General features: G+C 45.7%; 1 protein-coding gene and 1 long non-coding RNA gene across 4 annotated transcripts; one reads left to right on the forward strand and one right to left on the reverse strand.

Moving 5' to 3' along the window:
* Positions 1 to 503: 503 nt before the first annotated feature.
* On the reverse strand, positions 504 to 2,141 carry LOC136526230 (uncharacterized). The gene is made up of 2 exons (XM_066518970.1): positions 2,111 to 2,141; positions 504 to 1,144 (listed from the first exon to the last, which is right to left on the reverse strand). The coding sequence occupies exons 1-2, from the start codon at positions 2,139 to 2,141 to the stop codon at positions 504 to 506; spliced, it is 672 nt and encodes a 223-aa protein (XP_066375067.1).
* Positions 2,142 to 3,856: 1,715 nt separating this feature from the next.
* LOC136529845 (uncharacterized) lies at positions 3,857 to 7,382 on the forward strand. 3 transcript variants are annotated; one of them, XR_010777435.1, is made up of 5 exons: positions 3,857 to 3,989; positions 5,941 to 6,046; positions 6,298 to 6,407; positions 6,518 to 6,589; positions 7,001 to 7,381. It is a non-coding gene; the product is annotated as an uncharacterized lncRNA (long non-coding RNA). The 3 variants fall into 3 exon arrangements; XR_010777434.1 differs by lacking the exon at positions 3,857 to 3,989 and adding an exon at positions 5,703 to 5,790; XR_010777436.1 differs by lacking the exon at positions 3,857 to 3,989 and adding an exon at positions 5,717 to 5,773 and having other exon boundaries at positions 7,001 to 7,382.
* The last annotated feature ends 13,245 nt before the right edge of the window (positions 7,383 to 20,627 follow it).

Consider the following 20,627-nt stretch of genomic DNA (forward strand, 5'->3'; position numbering starts at 1 on the left):
TGTATCTGGGGAGGCTGCGACTGCCTTGATGGTGAGTTGGACCTTGCCTCATCAGACGCTATTCCCGCAGCCTCTCGTGCGTGCCAACAAAGTCCTGTGATAACCACTTGTCCACGATCATGGCCCAGCACTCGAGATACGATCGGCACCACCAAGGAATCACCTACAAGTCATCGAGTATTTGACCACAACGACCACATATCAAGGGAACAAATACGGCACGATGGACGATAGCCAGATATATATTAATCCACCACCAACACACCACCACCTCCACCATCACGACCACACCACCACCACCACGACCACGACCACACCACGACATCCACCACAACGACCATGACCACACCACCATATCCACCACAACGACCACACCACCACATCCACCACAACGACCACACCACCACCACCTCAACGAACACACTACCCTCCTTCTCCACCTCCACCTCCACCTCCACCATTGCACGCCACCACCACCTCGACCTCCACCTAGACCTCCTCCTTCACCAGCATTGTAAACCATGAAGCGAGGGAAGGGCATACCTGGACATCGGAGGGACGTCGGAGGCCGCGGACGGGGCGAGGGTCGTGGACGGGGCGACGTCAAGGGGCCGGGGCGGGGCACCTTGGGATGGGGGCGGGCACGACGGATAGTGTGGACGGGGTTGGCGGGTGGCGTGGGGTCCTCCTCCTTCTCCGGTGGCCGACGGATGGCGCGGAGGTTCTCCTCCTCCTCGAGGCGGGCCGGCCAGCGGGCGTGGGCGGGCGGCGCGGCTGGGGTGGGGCACCTCTGGCGGGTTGAGGCGAGCGGTGGGGTGGGGCTCCTCCGGTGGCCTGCTCCTCCTCCCTCCTCTGGCGGCCGGGGGCCAGGGCGCGCGGGGTGGCGGTGGCGGCCAGGCGCGGGGCGCACGGTGGTGGGCGCGGGGTAGCCGGGCGCGCTGCGGCGGGCCGGGAGCGCGGCGGGGCGCGCGGGGTGGTGGTGGCGGCCGCGCGAGGGGCGGCACGGTGGTGGGCGTCGGGGCGCGCGGGGCGGCCGGCCGCGGTACGACGGGGGGCGCGGGGCAGCCGGGCGCGCTGCGGCTGGCCGGGAGGGCGGCGGGGCGCGGGGCAGCGGCGGGGCAAAGCAGCGGCGGCGTCAACCGTTCTGTGGGCGGGGTGGGCTCTGGCCGATTTTACAGTTGGGCCCTTTGCCGAGGGCCCAGATCCAGGGCCCTCGGCAAAGATTTTTTATTTTTTTTAATATTCTTTGCCGAGGGCCATTGGCTGGGCCCTCGGCAAAGACCCCCTTTGCCGAGGGCCAGGCTAGGCCCTCGGCAAAGATTTTTCTGTGGGCGGGGAATTTGGGCGGCTGGCCGATTTAGGGTTGGCCCTTTGCCGAGGGCTCAGATCCAGGGCCCTCGACAAAGATTTTTTTTATTTTTTTTAAATATTCTTTGCCGAGGGCCATTGGCCAGGCCCTCGGCAAATACCCCCTTTGCCGAGGGCCAGGTTAGACCCTCGGCAAAGAGTTTTTTTTTTGGTTTTTTGAACCCAGTTTTTTTGTGGTGCTATAATACATTATTTAAATTTCAATTTTAAATTTTGGCCAAATTGGACTTTTTTTGATATATTTCCCTAATTTATTTCTTTTCGTTGGTTTTTTTGAATATTTCAAATTTGAACTGCAGGTGGATGGAATAATGCAATTTAGTGATTCGAAAAATGTTATTCATGGTATTTGGTGTATGTTGAGTCCCTATCCACGAACTCGCATCAAATTTCGGACATCTTCTTCACGTAACATGACGAGGAACTTGTCGGAAAAGTGTTTTTAAATTATATAAAATTCATACGAAGTCCAAAAATCATGAAACTTGTCGAGGTGTCATGCTATCGCATGTGTAGGCTGTGGTAAAAATTTGAGAAGGTTTCGAGCAAGCTGTGACGTCGGATGCCTGATGTCTGGGTTTTAGATCCCGACCACTTCGTCGTCCACTGCCCCAAGAAGAACAAGCCCCTCTAGTCGTCATTTTCGGTCCTTCATTGTCGATCATTTTGATTCTCATCAGAGATTGCTAGCAGTGGGCAGCAAAAGAATATGAATATGATGGCACAGAGAAGCCGAGCACACCACCAGGTGACATGACTCCCAAAGAGGCCATTCCTCTTAGTACAGCCAGGAGATCACCAACACTGGGCGCAAGACCAGATAACCACTCTGAATGACAGTGCTATATACTCCCTCCGTCCCAGTTTATCTGTCGTCGTAGCGACAGTAGAGTGTCCCAATTTATCTGTCGTTGGCTACTCGTGTCGTACTGGTAGTAGCTGTACTGCAGCGCACCACGCGTTGTCGACCAAGGCAAGCCTTATCCCTTCCCTCCCCCTCCCAGCCTCACACAGCAGCTTCACACACCACGAAAAAAAGCATCCTCATCCCCATCCTCATCGGCCTCATCCCCAATCTCGGCGGATCCGCAAGCTTGCCGTCGCGGCCGCCCTCCGGCGACTCCCCTCCGCCTACATGGTCTAGCGCCGGGTCACGCGAGCAGGGAGCGCGGGCTGCTACTCCGCGCGACGCCGCCAAGGCTCTACGGCAGCGCACTGCGCCTGCCTCCTCCGACCACGCCTCGCCCTTGCATCCTGCATCAGCTCACGGGAGCTGGGAGCACCGGCCCCTCCTCCACGCGACACCGCTGAGGCGCCGACGACCATCCAAAAGCGTAGGGCCCGAGCACAGTGGTCGATCCGACACGCAGAGGCACGCCGCTCGTGCTATCCGCAAACGTAGCGGATTATATTGGGTGCGTACTCCGTACTTGCTACTAGTATACCATGAACGCATGAATTGTTTAGTATTCTGGTGAAATCCTCGGGGTTACCATACTGAGATCTAGAATCTAGGATTGACTAGTACTAGGCATGGCCGCTTTTTCCCAGATCTTTGCTCTTTGCATTGCGTATACTAGTAGATGCCTTTTGGAATAGTCTAGCTGCAGCTATGCTCGTTGGATGCAAAATCAAGCTAAGGTGCCAGCTTAATACTACTGCGTGCTTGCTAGTAGTAGATGCATGCTAGCATAAGAGCAACTCAAGAGTTTGTCTAAAACTAATAGCCAAATTCCTTATTTTAGCCATTGTGTAAAATAAAAAAGTCTAAAAAAAGGACTCTACAACAGTCTAGCTATTTTGTGTCTTGTATATTTGAAAACATGCTATTTCTGGATAGGGCCAAAAGAAATTCATGAGGGGGAGGGGAGCGCCAAACAGAAATTCATGCAGGGAAGAGGGATAGCTAGTGGCTGCTGTGTCCTGTGTGCTATTTGTAGCTAGAGAGAAATAAGGGATACATGACTTCTTATTTTAGATTACCGGATACAATATCTGTTGGAGTCCTGTTCTTCCACAAAAAAAGTCTAAATGTAGACTCCAAAACAAATATACACCATCTGTTGGAGTTGCTCTAACACTTTATTCATTTTTGTGTGGGCGGATTGCTTAGTACTACTAGTTCGTATTAGAGTGATATCTGCATCTAACATTTAGGAAAATGGTCGCTCAGCTGCTATCATGCTCATAAACCTATTGCTGAACTGGTGCTGCTTTGATTAACAAGACTGCCTTCTTGTGCTACAGGCGATCCTTCGATGGCAGGCGGCAAGGGAGCACATGGGGGTAGCCGGTTCATTCGTCACTTGCGGATGAAGCGCGCCTTGGGCATCCCATTGAGCCATAGGATGTGGCCCACCAGGCAGATGCGTGGCCGGGATCGTCGTCGTGGAACTTGGTTTGACCGGGAGCTAAACTGCATCGCCATCGAAGGAGTGGATTTTGCTCAAGATACAGAAGAAGGGGGTGCAGATCGATTTGGCGGATGAAGATGGAGTTGCTAAGGGTTCATCTTTGCTTGGTGATGACGATGAGTATGTGCCTGAGACAGAGCCACAGGATGTTACTACGGCAAGCAAAATTACTGGGCCGTGCGCCAACCATGGTCGTCTGCATTTGGGGTCAGCCATCTAAACGTTGTCTTGCAATTTGGTTGTCATACTGGTACCTTACTAATTTTGTGTACAAATTCTGTGTGCAGTACTGCGCTTCACGAGTGGCGACGGCTTATTTCTGATGTGGAGAATGAGAGCGCCAAGGTGCAGATGGACACCGCCAAGTTGGAGAAGGAGAGTGCCAAGATGGAGATGGAGAGTGACAACTTCGTGATGAGTGCCAAGGTGCAAATGGACACTGTCAAGTTGGAGAAGGAGAGTGTGAAGGTGCAGATGGGCAGTGTCAAGTTGGAGAAGGAGAGTGCCGAAGTGTTGATGGGCAGTGTCAAGTTGGAGAAGCAGGGTGCCAAGGTGGAGATGGACAGTGTGAAATTGGAGAAGGAGAGTGCCAAGGTGGAGATGGACATGAGTATTAGATACGAACAAAAGCAACTTAAACCTTGTTTATATATACAACAGCAGTATTTGCTGAACAATGCAAAAGCATCATTGTAGTGTGAGGAATACCCTATTCAAAACGACGGGGTTGTAGTTTTCATATTCCATTACCACATTCTGGATAAGTTCATCCACGTTTCTATTCTATCCGTTATCGACTGAAGAGAAGCAAAAAAACCAAGGTCAAGGCAGTTCATATCAGGTAAATTAGCAGGCTGGTTAGTTAGGCGTATATCTAGGCCTGTTTGGGCTACTGCTAGCTTGAAATCTGCATCATCTGCTCGTACATGAGAAGGGGCATTATCCTGTTGTATCCATATTGTCTCATGTCTTGATTCTGTAGGCCAACATTCTTGTATAGCTGGTATTAGTTTTGTGATCATATAAGATCTCATAGTTTGTCTATCAACCTTCATGGTCTTTGTGATAGGTGTGCCCCTCGGTCTGTTGTCACTTATTCTTTTTGCTGGTTCCTGTAATTATAAAAATTGTTGAGCCAAATAGCTTAAAATGGATTGCAAGTACTATGTAGAGAATGACTAGTACCTCACGCGCAAATGGCCATATGCCTATAAGTCCATTAAAATAGCATCTCCCTTCACCATCAAACCTAGGCCTTCCAACAGCAGAATAAAACATGATTTTGTGAATGGCATTCTTGTTTTGCACTGTCCTATGTGGATCTTCTTCATTTGGATGCAAGTACATGGTCTTATTCTTCTATGTACCATTGAACCACTTCTCATCTGAGTGAATAATATTTTTCATATTCTCGAACTTTGGATTGTTTGGCAGAGTACTTGCATCTAGCTTAGAGAGAATCCACCACAACCTTGCCTGTTTGTTTTCTTCCTTCAAATAAGGCCTCAATGCATTTGAGTGTCGTCGTAGCATGCCTTCTTTGAACAACCTATGTATAGTGCTTTTACTGCTTTGAAGACCATATGCTAATGACCTTATGGTTCCCCTTCTGTTTAAGGGAATATCAGCAACCCTAGTGAGGTCCACTTGAATTTTTTTACGACCACAATTCTTAGGTCTCAAAGAATTGACATCTACTGGTATGCCTTGTGCCAAACAATTTTGTGCTCTCTGCCACACTCGTTGTATTGTGCACACATGGACATTGTACTTTGCAGCAATAAGTGTTGTGCTGTTTCGCTGTAATATGCCATTAGTGCTTAACTGAAGCAAATCTTGATATATGTCTTGCCTTTGTCTTTGTGTCAAATTCTTGAGCATATTTGCTGCTTCTTCTTGTAGGGGTTCCTGATAGTCTTCGTCATCCGAGTCGGACAACCCATCTTCGTCAAATAGGATGTGAACACCATCTGTGTACACACCAAAATCATGTATGACATCGTCCAAGGTATCTTCTTGCAAGGCCATGTTGTCATCTGCTACAAAAAATATAGATTGTGTGCTGATTGTCGTAAATAGATTATGGAACTTTTTTGACATGGAGAATTATTGTTGCAATCATGACTGTAAACTGAGGGAAATAATCACCTATATGTAGGTTATCTTGTTCTTCCTATGGGTCATTTAAATCAAATGCATAGCCGGCAGTGTCACCTGGTACAGAAGCAAGCTGATCAATTAAGAGTGCATTGTCACCCACACATGTGAGTTATTCTCCCTCTCTCGATACAACAGTTAGTATTAGTTTAGAACAGAGAGAATAGACACCAAAATTTCTTAGATGTTGCTACACATTTTAGTAGTAGGGAGGAAATAAATTAGAACATAAAAATTGAGGAGATAGAGTGAGGCTAGAGAGAACTGCTTCACAAAAGATTATGAAACTTTTTGATATGGACAATTATTGTTGCAAACATGACTTGAACATGAGTATTGAATAATCACCTGCATGCAGATTTTATTCTTCTTCTTCATGTGGATCATTTAAATCAAATGGATGGCCAGCATTGTCACCTGGTACAGAAGCAAGCTGTTGATTAGAAAATTGCATTGTGACCCACACATGTGAGTTATTGTCCCCTCTCATTCCAAATTAATTTTGAACTTAAGCAAATATGAGCTGCATGCCTTACACAAAAAAATTAACTAATGTTGCTTGCAATTTTATGAGACAGAGACTACACCAGTTGATACTGAACAGAGAGAGGATATAAAGGAGCCCTGCTGCAAAAAGTTTCAGGTGACAGGTATACACTAAAAATTCCCAGATGATCATAGTGATTTTAGCAAAGAGGAACTAAAGCACCATTTACTAATTTAGGAGAGAGAGAGACTATAGAGAACACCTGGTACACAAGAGTTTCTGGTGAGAAAATAGTAGCAATAACTAAGTAACATGATGTTGCTTCTGATTTTAGAACCGAAAAATAAACAAGAGCATAGAGAGAGAGAGAGAGAGAGAGAGAGGGAGGGAGAAAAATAAACAAGAGCAGAGAGAGAGAGGGCGAGGGAGGGAGGGAGGGAGCGAGCGAGGGAGGGAGGGAGAGGGAGAGGGAGAGGGAGAGGGAGAGGGAGAGAGAGATAAACTAGTTCAAATTTTGGGTACAAACAAATGTGCTTACCTTGATGAATTTCTGCTTGTTCATCATTTTGATCAGGATGGAGACCAAAGTGGTCAGCTCCCCAAACTTCATCTACAGCCACTACATCTTGATCCTCTTCATGTCCGGCAAGAATCTTGTTGAGATCAGGCACCTTCTCTCCTCCCTCATCTGGTAGTGTGTTTAAGTCTAGCATGGAAGATGGATGAGAGGTGAAGGTTCAAATGAAGGCAACGAGAGGGTCACCAGGCTTTTATTTCCTAGTATATGGTCAAGAAATGGCGCTGGTGGCAATAGTTTGAAGTTTTAGATTGCTTTGGCTGTGTAAAATTAGCGCTAAGTGGTTTTTGCGGCAATAGTTTGAAGTTTCAATTTGTTTTGGCTATAAATTTGACGCTAAGTGGTGTTTGCCGCCGAGCAAAATGTATTTTTTCGTTGTCAGCATTGATTTTTTAAGAGAAAAACAATGTACTGCATGTTTAAGTGTGAAAAGGTGGATGCCAATGCTGATTTGTTTATTTTAAAAAATGATGCGGTGGATGGCATTTCGGGCTAAGTTCAAATAAAGAAGGGCCATGAAAGAAAACGGGACTTTTTTTAGGGCCTTATAGATAATTCTCTCTCTTGTTTTTAGGGAAATTGATGATAAACCATTCATCGCTATGTTGATTTTGAGAAGACTCGGCTTAAGCCATAACCATCCGACAGAATGTAGGTCTCAATTGTAGAATTTGCCCTAGCACAAGGGGGAAAACGTGGCATCCTAGCAATAAGCAGAACAAATGTGTGTCACTACAACAAATAGTAATAGAGACTTTTCCCTGTGTGCCATTATAAAATATCGTAATCCCTTGTGTGCCCTTGAAAAAATTCAGCGGTCTTCAGCGCTACTACTCTAACTTTTTCGTGTCATCCATGCCACTTCCGTCAGTTTGGCCACCAACGTCGTTAAACTGCAGGTGTGAAAAGACGAAAATGCCCATAAGTTAAATATGTTATTAATTTTTTTGAGCATCTTAACGACTTCAAATGAAAAAACTCAAAACTAGAAAGTTGTAGATCTCGTCGAGATCTATAATTTTCATATAATTTTTTTTTCATTTAATTTCGCAAAAAAAATATGATTTGATATGATTAATATATCTTAGAAAAATCATATTATTTTTTTTGCGAAATTAAATGAAAAAAAAAATTATATGAAAATTATAGATCTCGACGAGATCTACAACTTTCTAGTTTTGAGTTTTTTCATTGGAAGTCGTTAAGATGCTCAAAAAAAATTAATAACATATTTGAACTTAAGGGCATTTTCGTCTTTTCACACCTACAGTTTAACGGCGTTCGAGCCCAAACTGACGGAAGTGGCATGGATGACACGAAAAAGTTGAAGTAGTGGCGCTGAAGACCGCTGAATTTTTCAGAGGCACACAGAGAATTACGATCTTTTATAATGGCACCCAGGGAAAAGTCTCATAGTAATAACGGATAACAATACACCGCTACACAAATCCCAGCATCACAACGGCTTCATGACCTTTGAATTCTTTGATGCAGTTGCTACAGCAACGGCAAAGGGGCTCCAAAGCAATGCCAACATGTAGGACGAGAAGTCGGAGACTTCGCCATCGTCCATTCGGTAAAACCAAATCTGGGATTTCACCCAGAGGTACGGTACCAAATGGCTGCTTTATTTGACTCCTGCTACCTTTTCCTGTCACTTCACGTACTATTACTGCTTATAACAGTTAACATACAAGAACCCTTGTGTACGATATAAAACACTTCACAACGCACGAAACAAACTCCACGAGATAAACACCGGGATGTCACACGAGATGAAGTGATATATATGAGATGACTGGTTTCAAAGGAAGGCGTAGGCGATCCGGGAGTTGCTTGAGCCTTTGAGCCCCCGGTCAAGGATTACGAATCGGATGTTGAGGATCGTGCTGGCTCGGTTCAGGAGGGTGACCTGAAATCAAAACGGCATGAAGTAGCTAATCAGCAGAAATTGTTATTGGATTCCTTAGGATTTGTGTAGCAACTAAGTATCTCCTTCCTGCGAAATTTACACATTCCCAACGTAGGAGAATTGCTCAAATAGCTTATAATCTTTAATTCGCAAAAAAAAAAGCTTAATCTTTGGGCTAGCCTTGGATGAGAGACATGTAGTCTTGTACTCCTAGCTTGGTGCTTCATAAGCATACATACATCATATAGCCGTGGGAAAAAAATGTAGTGCTGCTGCTCAAGAACAGAGTAAAAAACAAAGTTTCAACCCTACCTTTTCGAGTATGTTGATCATCGTCTTTGGCTGGAGCAGCTGGGGGCTCGATGGCCGGACCCCGACGAACCGCAGATTCGCTGCCTGGGGCGGCTGGAGGCTTAGTGGCCGGAACTGCCGGAGGAACGTCACCGGTGGCAGGGCTCATCGCCGAAGTGCAAAGAAGATTTCTCTTTGTCGCGAGAGGTAAACATGGTGTTTTTCTTGGTAAATACTTCTCTGTAGCGAGGATCGCCCAGGACTGAAAAAATTTCTGGATCCGCGACTGCCTAGCAGTAGCAGCAAGCGCCATTTGCTAGGCTGAGCAAGAGATTAGAGGCGATAAGACTGCCTGTACACCAGGGGAAAAAATTATCTGTAGCAGTGCTGCACGATGTCACTTGTAAAGGTGAAATTTTTGTATTTTGGTCCCTTTTAAAAACATTTTTTATAAAAAGATTTACGCCAAAACGTTTGCTAAAAATAAACCATTTTTAGACGTCTTAGAACATGACGCCGAGGTATGAGGGTCGGCGTCGACTGACACGACGCCGAGGTCTTGCCACGTCACGGACGACCCCGGTCGACGGCAACACGGTGGCACGTGGGGTCCGATACGTCGGCGTCGTGTCAGCCAACGCCACGGGTCCAACCTCGGCACGGCGGGACTACGCGCCGAGCTATTGGAACCATCCGGCGCGCGGCCCAGGCGGCCCAACAACACATCGTGGCCCAATAGCTCGGCGCGGGGTCACTTAACGCCGAGACACCAGACTCGGCGCGGCCCGACTCAACGCCGAGGTCTGGGCTCTTGAAGCCGCGCCGAGGCCCCCTTCTTCTTCCTCCCTCCATTCTGAAGACCGCCGGCTCTCTGTCTCCCAAATCCCCCCACGGTCCCCACGAAACTCTAACCCCCAAATGCGACCCTAGGTGCCCGGATCTCGTCTCCCGAAGTTTCCTCGAGGTAATGGTCCCTCCCCTCCTCCAATCTATCCGCGTAGATATGCTTGCATTATCTCTAATCATGTGGAATCATGGGTGTATGGTGTTTTGGTATATGTGTGTTTGCATTTACAAAATATATGGCTTAGGATGATTGAGTGCATTGTTGTTTAACTGTTTTATGTGCTGAACATGTTAGGTTAGTTTGGTTTCTAGTTATTTTGGTCATTAGGGTTCTTTGTTTATTGTAGGTGTCATTAGGGTTAGTTATTTGTTGGTCATTAGGGTTAGTATGTATTTTAGTTATTTGTTAGTCATTACATTTCAATTTTTTATGACCAAGGCATTTTGCCAAGGTACTCCTCTTTCCCCTCTTTCATTTCATCCATTTAGATTCGGTTGTTTTTTAACTTGGCATTATAGGTTTGGTTCATGTTCATGTCATTCGTGCAATGTTTTGTGGTTCAAATGATTGAATGACCTAAATGTATGATTGTTGTTGTTGTTGTATATGTTCTGCTTTATAATCATTGAGTTAAATTTTGTGTTTGTTGGGATTCAAATTTGCTTAGGGTTTGTAATGAAAAGCTTATTTGGGAGGTATGGTGATTTAGTGTTATTAGCTTTACATTCGTTACAAGGTACTTTGGATTGATTTTTTTTTCTACGTAATGTTAGGATGCCAAGGCGTGGTAAAGCTCGTATTCCAAGGTAATTCCAATGTTTATTCATTATTTGTGCAACAAATAGAAAACCATAGGTTTAGGTTTGGTTCTCCGTTAATATGACTAAATTCTTTCAATTGTAGCTATGGTCGCCAGAGGGCAAATCCCTACAACCTAAAGCCTCTCCCTGAAGGTGTTCCTCGACCAATATGCTTTTGTGGTGATCCTTGCAAGGTAGACATCTCTGAAGATGAGGAAACATATAGACAGAGGTACTGGATGTGTCCCAATTATGCATGGGAACCTACAAAGCAACAGCGTTGTGCATCGTTTGTGAGCAATTTTTATTGTGTGTTAATTAATTTTCTTGTGATATTAAGTATTGCTTCTTTATTTGTTTTCTAACAATTTATTTTTCTTGCAGACCGTTCCACCACTGTGTGACTTTAAGCAGTGGATTGACACTGAGATCAAGGAGTCGGACAAGCAGCATCTAAAAGGCCTGAAGGAGTGGGATGCGGAGGTTAAGGAGAGGTTTGAGCAGAGACGCAGACAGGAGGCTATAGAAAAGGAGCATAAGGAAGAGGAGGAAAGGAGGCGTGTTGCTGCGTACAGGGTGGAGAGGGAGAAGAAGCTTGAGCGTGTGCGCCGAGCGAAGGCAGCGATGGAGGAGAATTCCGATGCCCAGAGGAAGGGAAAGTGGCCTCGTTGCACTCAGTAGGTATTTGGTTTATTCATGAGCGATGTCGTGTAGCCCTGGACTTTTTTTACTATGTTGTAATGCACTTTACTTTTATTTCAGATGAACTTATTCCCTGGACTTTTTTATTATGTTGTAATGTACTATGCTTTTATTTCAGATGGTCTTATGCCCTGTACTTCGTTAACTATCCTAGGACTGTAGTGCTACTGTTTGTATCACTGAAAAGGCTACTTGTGCTGTTGCAGTCACTGAAAGGGCTACAAGTACTGTTGCAGTCAATAAAAAGTCTATTTGAAAACTCACTAAAAAGCCTAGATTCGTTTACTGTTGTATCCGTATACGCAATGAATTTATATCAGAGTGATGTACTGCATTTAGATGAAGTGACAAAACACAGGTGTAGCCTTTTCAGATGAAATGACCAGTTATGATTGTAGGCTTTTCAGATGAAGCATCTAGCCTTTGCAGATTCAATAAATGAGTACGCACACAAGTTTTTTGTCAAGTAGCATTCATGGTGAACCTACCTTCATCTCTATATATAGTGCTCCATGTCTTGCTCCACATCCACATAACTTGTTTTCTGGTTTAGTTTTAGCAAATGTCGAGCGGAGGTTCCTCGAGTGGAAAAGGTTTCGGCGGAGGGAGAGAAAAGGGGGTGAGGAAGGGACCTCCAATTCTGTGGGAGGGTTCTCTAGGTCCTGATTCTTTTGAAGAACCAATAGAGGAATTTCCTTTGGAGAGGAAGAGTGACTTCACCCATGAGAGACCTCTTAGATCATACGACAAGCGCATTGAAGATTGGCCAAAATGCCACCACGGTTTGGATTGCGTTGTGCAGATGTACAACGACTGTGACGGTGGAGGCCGTCGTTTCTTCATATGCCTGCGAGGATTTGTATTTCCTTTGAACTCTCTCCTTTTTTAGATTTGCATTTGGTTTGTAGTAGTACTTATTGGTAGATGGGTTTTCAGGATTCAAGCTGTCCAGATAACTGTGGCTTCACTAGATGGGTCGACCCTCCTCCTATCTATCCCCATCAACAGTACATCACATATCTATAGGGACGCATCTTTGACCTAGAGTATGGCCCTAGAAGTGGTAATAGGGATAAGTCGGACGACGACAACAGCAATGATACAGAGGAGGCACTATGCAATAATCCGTACTGCGAGTGCCCGTACCATAAGAAGGATGGGCCTCCTTCTCCACCGCCACCGCCGCCGTCAACTGGAGGATACTATGGGGAAGGCGCAACTCAGTTCAATATGTAGGAGCATTATTAGGACCAACCTTTGTTAGTGAATCCGAATGTGAAATGCTTGTATGAGTTGTTCTTTTCAATCTCCTAAGGCATGCTAGGTTTAGTTTGCAACATGCCATTGTTAGTTTTCATGTGAGTGTATAATCGTAGTACCTTTGCAACGTCTGTATCACTTGTTTCTTTCAATCCCCTAAGGCATGCTAGGTTTAGTTTGTGACATGCCATTGTTAGTTTTGATGTGAGTGTAATCGTTGTGCATTCGCTATTTCATAAATTGCAGTTTACCTATCTCTAAGTTTCATGTACTATGGTTGATTCCCAAACTGAAAAAAAAGATTTGACTCTCTCTAAAAATAGGGGATTGAAATCGAACCAACCTTCGGTTTTTCCTGCAGGAACAAACATACAAACATAAATATAGCATGTCTACTCTTATTAGTATAACTCGTGTTAGTAGAAGAGGAATCGTTGAGAAAGATTTTTCATTTGAATCATGCAAATAGGATTTCAACCTATACCAAAGGTTTAGAAGACCTCTGTCTTTAATACTTTATTCTTTCTTTTTTATGATTTATAGGATCGGCGTCAAGTCGGACGACGCCGAGGTAGATGACCAAGGCGTTGATTCGGACCACGCCAACCCTAGGGTTTGGCTCGGCCGTGTACGTGAAGTGTTGGGCTGAGGCTCGGCGTCGAGTCGGCCCACGCCAACCCTAGGGATCACCACGGCCCGCACCAGGTTTGGGCCGAACCTCGGCGCTGAGTCGGCCCACGCCGAGATTAAAGGCTCGACGTCAATTTACGGAACACCGAGCTTGGGCACCTCGTCGCTTTGAGGCAAAGGATTCCAGTATGCACCAGGGATCGGCGTCAATTGACTAAACACCGAGGTGCCCACACTCGGCGTGTGTTCAATTGACGCCGAGCTCCTAGGTTCACCAAAAAATAGTTAACTGAGCATACACATAACACATAATATACAGAATACATGAGCATACAGACATACATACACATTCATTCATTCAACATCCATACAAACATAAGGTCCAACACATTTAACATCCAACATAGTCCAATACATTCAACAAATGACCACACCGACATACACATTCATTCAACATCCATACATACATAAGGTCCAACACATTCAACATCCAACATAGTCCAACACATTCAACATCCAACATAGTCCATACATATGCTTCATCAATCATCCAACATAGTCCAAACATAGTACAAGGTCCATACATAGTGCATTACATAAGGTCCAATGCATACATAGTCCATGCACAAAATATAGCATATGAAGTCTTTGGATCTTTTAGCTCGCTCCTTGTACCTTAACGTGGATGGCGAGCGTAACGCTTTCTCCTCCCAAACAGATAGGTACCTAGAGTGTACCTGTCCACTGGTCTGAGCGTCCTCTGTGGATGTCCAGAACTGGAGGGGCCTTGAGTTCCTTGGGGTGCATCTCCAAGCTAGGACATGCCAATCTCATCATACTCATGATCATAGTACTCTCCCTGTCCTTCATCATCTTCATCATCATAAGGACCATGTCCTTGACCACCCTCTGCACTAGTTGCTGCACCATGTGAAGAAGAAGTCCTGCCACCATGTGCACCATGTGAAGATGAAGTCCCTCCAACATGTGCAGTAGAAGGTCCAGCACCAAGCTGTTGTGGGACTGCCACATCTGGGGAACGTCTACATCCAAGGCGTGCAGCTACCTTTCGGAGGCGATGCATGGAACGCTGCATTTTGAAAGCACTATTAGTAAGTGGGGTTGGTCGCAAAACTATATAAAGGTGTAACATCAACTGAATGAGAGGAGACTACCTGAATGTGTTGTCGTAACATGGAGGCCTCATCAGGATCGCCCACAGGAATCATCAATGCCCTTCCTTGCTCGGCCACTGTCCTCATTATCTCCGTGCTCTATGCAACAAAAACAAGAATTTAAGTCTCCATCACAGTAAAGACCTCAGAGATGGAAATAGTTGTATCACTTACAGCTCTGGCTAACGCAGGGGCGATCTCAACTTGCCTGCCTTCTTGGGTAGCTTGGTCATATGGATTGTTGCCCTCATCCTCGCTCGCAATGTCAACAATGTCTTGCTCCGTCCAAGCGGGCCTCAATTGAAGCCTTGTTCGTTGACCAAACCAAACAAGGTAATCATCGAATGCCTTGTCACGATGGATGGTGTGGATGCCCATGTTGTTCTACTCCATCAACATCCACTCATCAATGTAGCGCTGGTGCTCCAGCTGCCAGTTGGTGATCTTCTTATTTTTGTCTGCTGAACCTGCAAATTTTACACCATAGCGGCAATATGAAGGCCTACTCAATGATTCATTCATGTGAAACAAACAAAATATTGCATGTTACGTACTTGTGGAGCTGCCAACTGGTGGAGAAATCCTCAGGCGGAGAAGGCTGCAGCCTACCAAACTGTCGTGCTACACGGTGAGGGAGATGGTACTCCACTGCATAGAAACAAATAAGGGGGGTCCTCATCGTCCAGACGTCCTCGTCTGCCATGCACAAGGAGCTCAAGTTGAGATCCGTGACTTGCCTCCGCCGATATGGGCGCCATTGAACCTGTACACAACGTCGTCATCAACCTCTTAGAAGGCTGTTGAACATCTCTGCTATGTTACTAGTCATGAAGCCCCATCTCCAACCACCGGTGTCATATGCAAGTGACCACTTATCCTTCGACGCCATCAACTCGCTCAAGAATTGCCTGCCATCAACATTTGTGGCTAACTTCAGGGCATCTAGCTTGTCTTTGAATAATTGAACCTCTTGCTGCCTGCAAACCTCCTCAAATAATTTGAAGTTGTCCTTTATGTGATCACGCCTTATAAGATTCTGAGCAAGGTGTCTAGTGCACCACCGGTGATGTATTTGACCGTAACCAGGAATCTCTTGTTCTACGGCATTCAGAATGCCAGCATGCCTATCGGATATCACACAAACATCACGTCCTAGACCAATTACCACTTGTCTTACTGGCCTGAGAAACCAACACCAACTATCCGTGTCCTCCTTCCGAACAATCGCAAAGGCCAATGGCACAAGCTGGTCTTCTGCATCTGTCCCAATACAAATAAGCATTGTGCCTTCAAATTTCTCTATAAGAAAGGTCCCGTCAATTGAGATGACGGGCCTGTAATGCTTGAATGCTTCGATGCTCTGCCCGAACGCCCAAAAGGCCCTTCCAAATACCTGGCTACCATTCCTTGTTTCACCCTCCTTAGGTAAATACTCGAAGTGCATCCCAGGATTTACAGCCCTCATTGCGTTCAACATTACAGGGAGGCGCTCATAAGCTTCTTCCTAATTTCCAAATATTATTTCCAGTGCACGTTGCTTTGCCCTCCATACTTTTCCATACTTGTAATGATTGTACCGTTGGAAGATGATCTCAACCAACGCGGACACCGTAATGGTTGGCATATGCTTCACCACGGGGCATAACTGCCTTGCAATGAACCTAGAATTGAGCTACAGATGGTTCTCTTCTGCCTCAGCAGTGGCACAAACATGTGGTTGCTTCACTGAGGTAATCTTCCATTTGCCTGCCTTTGTCTTCCTAGCACATACTCTCCAACCACACTGTTGTTCTTCACATGCAACAGTGTACCTCTTCTCCTTGAATGAATTGATGACCCTAAAAGGTCGGTTGTGTACAATGGAGTACTCTTGCAACCATGATTTCAACTCATCCATGGTAGCAAACAATATGCCCTTCCGTATGATGAGGCAACCGCTAACATCAGGCACTGTTGTATCACTTGGCCCACCATCAGCTACTGCCCTGTGACCATGGCTAAGGTCCTTGAAATCACCAACTAGTGGATCTCTCCAAGGCAAGACCCTAGACAATATCTCTATTTCCCTAAAATTGAGACGACCAACAGGGCGATCGTCATCAGAGTCTTCGGCTATCTCCCCTACGAAGGATTCATCATCTCCAGCTATCTCCATGTCAAAACGGTTCGTAGCCCTAGCATCACCAAAGTCTTCTTCACCACTGAGATCATCTTCGTCGCTAAGCTCATCCTCAATAGAAAAGTCTCCGCTAGCGTCGTCCAAACCTTCTTCTACATCACCAATTACATAATCATTATCCTCTTCATAACTATCATGATTGCCCTCACCATCGGCTACCGGATTCTCCTCCTCATCTCCACCGTAGCCTAGTTGTGTGACAAGTATTTCTTCTTTAGACAAAGGACCATAACCTATGTGAGCGGGGGAAGATGGGCATGCTTCGAAGCTATCATTTCCTAAGCCGGACTCCTTACTTACTACTAAATCCAAAGATCGCACTTCTGAGGCCAATACAACTGCCTTGTAATCATTCCATTCAGACTCGCTTGTAATTTTGAGCAACCGCTTGATCCGAGGACCCTTCGACGACCCAACATCTATGACACCTTCAAACTGAACATGCACGTCTCCTTCATTCCAGCCTAACTTAACCTTCACTCGCTCCACTAACTGGGTCAAAGATGGTGTTTCAGAAAAAATCAACAACTCCTCATACATGTCCAGAAATTCTAAACTATCATCTCTTGTCATAACAATACGGCCTTCATGATGCAACCTCACTAATTTATCCATCTACAGCCATCACACAACAAGTAGTGTCACATATCAATATATCTTGCGAGTTTCAATCCAATAAGTAGAAACTAAAATATATTATTTCATCTTTTTCAACCCTAACAACATAATCATTTCTAGTCATAAAAATTTGAAATGTAATGACCAACAAATAACTAAAATACATACTAACCCTAATGACCAACAAATAACTAACCCTAATGACACCTACAATAAACAAAGAACCCTAATGATCAAAATAACTAGAAACCAAACTAACCTAATATGTTCAGCACATAAAACAGTTAAACAACAATGCACTCAATCATCCTAAGCCATACATTTTGCAAATGCAAACACACATATACCAAAACACCATACACCCATGATTCCACATGATTAGAGACAATGCAAGCACATCTACGCGGATAGATTGGAGGAGGGGAGGGACCATTACCTCGAGGAAGCTTCAGAAGACGAGATCCTGGCACCTAGGGTCGATTTTGGGGGCTAGGGTTTCGTGGCGGCGTGGAGGAGAAGAACAGAGAGGAAAGCCGGCGGTTTCAGAATGGAGGGAGGAAGAAGAAGGGGGCCGCGGCGCGGCTTCAAGGGACCAGACCTCGGCGTTGAGTCGGGCCGCGCCGAGTCTGGTGGCTCGGCGTTAAGTGACCCCGCGCCGAGCTATTGGGCCACGATGCGTTGTTGGGCCGCCTGGGCCGCGCGCCTGATGGTGCCAATAGCTCGGCGTATAGTCCCGCCGCGCCGAGGTTGGGCCCGTGGCGTTGGCTGACACGACGCCGACGTGTCGGACCCCACGCGCCACGTGTCGCCGTCGACCGGGGTCGTCCGTGACGTGGCAAGACCTCGGCGTCGTGTCAGTCGACGCCGACCCTCATACCTCGGCGTCATGTTCTAAGACGCCTAAAAATGGTCTATTTTCAGCAAACGTTTTGGCGTAGATCTTTTTATAAAAAAATGTTTTCAAAAGGGACCAAAATACAAAAATTTCACCTTTACAAGTGACATCGTGCAGCACTGCTACAGATAATTTTTTCCCCTGGTGTACAGGCAGTCTTATCGCCTCTAATCTCTTGCTCAGCCTAGCAAATGGCGCTTGCTGCTACTGCTAGGCAGTCGCGGATCCAGAAATTTTTTCAGTCCTGGGCGATCCTCGCTACAGAGAAGTATTTACCAAGAAAAACACCATGTTTACCTCTCGCGACAAAGAGAAATCTTCTTTGCACTTCGGCGATGAGCCCTGCCACCGGTGACGTTCCTCCGGCAGTTCCGGCCACTAAGCCTCCAGCCGCCCCAGGCAGCGAATCTGCGGTTCGTCGGGGTCCGGCCATCGAGCCCCCAGCTGCTCCAGCCAAAGACGATGATCAACATACTCGAAAAGGTAGGGTTGAAACTTTGTTTTTTACTCTGTTCTTGAGCAGCAGCACTACATTTTTTTCCCACGGCTATATGATGTATGTATGCTTATGAAGCACCAAGCTAGGAGTACAAGACTACATGTCTCTCATCCAAGGCTAGCCCAAAGATTAAGCTTTTTTTTTTTTGCGAATTAAAGATTATAAGCTATTTGAGCAATTCTCCTACGTTGGGAATGTGTAAATTTCGCAGGATGGAGATACTTAGTTGCTACACAAATCCTAAGGAATCCAATAACAATTTCTGCTGATTAGCTACTTCATGCCGTTTTGATTTCAGGTCACCCTCCTGAACCGAGCCAGCACGATCCTCAACCTCCGATTCGTAATCCTTGACCGGGGGCTCAAAGGCTCAAGCAACTCCCGGATCGCCTACGCCTTCCTTTGAAACCAGTCATCTCATATATATCACTTCATCTCGTGTGACATCCCGGTGTTTATCTCGTGGAGTTTGTTTCGTGCGTTGTGGAGTGTTTTATATCGTACACAAGGGTTCTTGTATGTTAACTGTTATAAGCAGGAAAAGGTATCAGGAGTCAAATAAAGCAGCCATTTGGTACCGTACCTCTGGGTGAAATCCCAGATTTGGTTTTACCGAATGGACGATGGCGAAGCCTCTGACTTCTCGTCCTACATGTTGGCATTGCTTTGGAGCCCCTTTGCCGTTGCTGTAGCAACTGCATCAAAGAATTCAAACGTCATGAAGCCGTTGTGATTCTGGGATTTGTGTAGCGGTGTATTGTTATCCGTTATTACTATTTGTTGTAGTGACACACATTTGTTCTGCTTATTGCTAGGATGCCACATTTCCCCCCTTGTGCTAGGGCAAATTCTACAGTTGAGACCTACATTCTGTCGGATGGTTATGGCTTAAGCCGAGTCTTCTCAAAATCAACATAGCGATGAATGGTTTATCATCATTTTCCCTAAAAACAAGAGAGAGAATTATCTATAAGGCCCTAAAAAAGTCCCGTTTTCTTTCATGGCCCTTCTTTATTTGAACTTAGCCCGAAAACAAAATTTAGTTACCTATATGCCTGGTTCCGCTGCGTTCCCCTGCTCCTGTGACGCCAGGGGGCGGATCCTTCACCCGTGCTGGGTGCCTCCATGCTGTGGATAGAATCACTAACATACTATTTGGAGCTTTGCATGTTCCAGACGCGAGTCCACTGAGAACTTGCACTTTCAGCATGATTCGGGGATCAACCATTTCTCCCAGCTCTCTGGTCAAGCACTTTGTAGTTGTACCTCCAATTGCTGTACAAACACATGAGATGCACATAATTTTGCTATTTCCAAGAGCGAACAAAATTGTTAAGGATGTCCAGTGAAGTACACTCAACGATGCAATGAGCAAAACCGAACCAATATACATTCACAAAATCACATGCTTCCTACTACCCTTGCAAGTGGTAAAGACTGAAAACAACAAAAGATGATGCAATTCTACACGAAAAAAACTGATCTTTTAGTATGGGTTCCTAATGCTCATTCGGAATTCCAATTAATTTGTTGCCCGACAAGAGAAGGAAGCAATTAATTTCTTGGGAAATCGTTCTCGACAGGATAGGAGGTCAAGCGCAGACCCGCCTGACCAACGTAAGACAAGGCCTTCGGTGGTGGCCGAAGGCAACCAGACAGAATATGATTATCAAGGCAATCAGACTCTAGGGTTTTGTACCAACATATGGTCTATTTTTATTTGGGATCGAGTCCTCCTTATATAGGATGGTAATACAAGAAAGTTCATTTACAATACTACACGTATGCTAGCTAAGGAATATTCCTTTTACATCTC

Source organism: Miscanthus floridulus, chromosome 19 (genome assembly GCF_019320115.1).
Source record: "Miscanthus floridulus cultivar M001 chromosome 19, ASM1932011v1, whole genome shotgun sequence".
Classification (NCBI taxonomy): Eukaryota; Viridiplantae; Streptophyta; class Magnoliopsida; order Poales; family Poaceae; genus Miscanthus; species Miscanthus floridulus.

What these genes read in the sequence shown, in the direction of transcription:
- LOC136526230 (XM_066518970.1), bottom strand. Translation starts at nt 2,141, where the DNA reads ATGGCCTCTTTGGGAGTCATGTCACCTGGTG. An exon ending in GGGAGTCATGTCACCTGGTG is followed by an intron (nt 1,145 to 2,110) that starts GTGTGCTCGGCT and finishes CCCCGCCCACAG; the next exon opens with AACGGTTGACGCCGCCGCTG.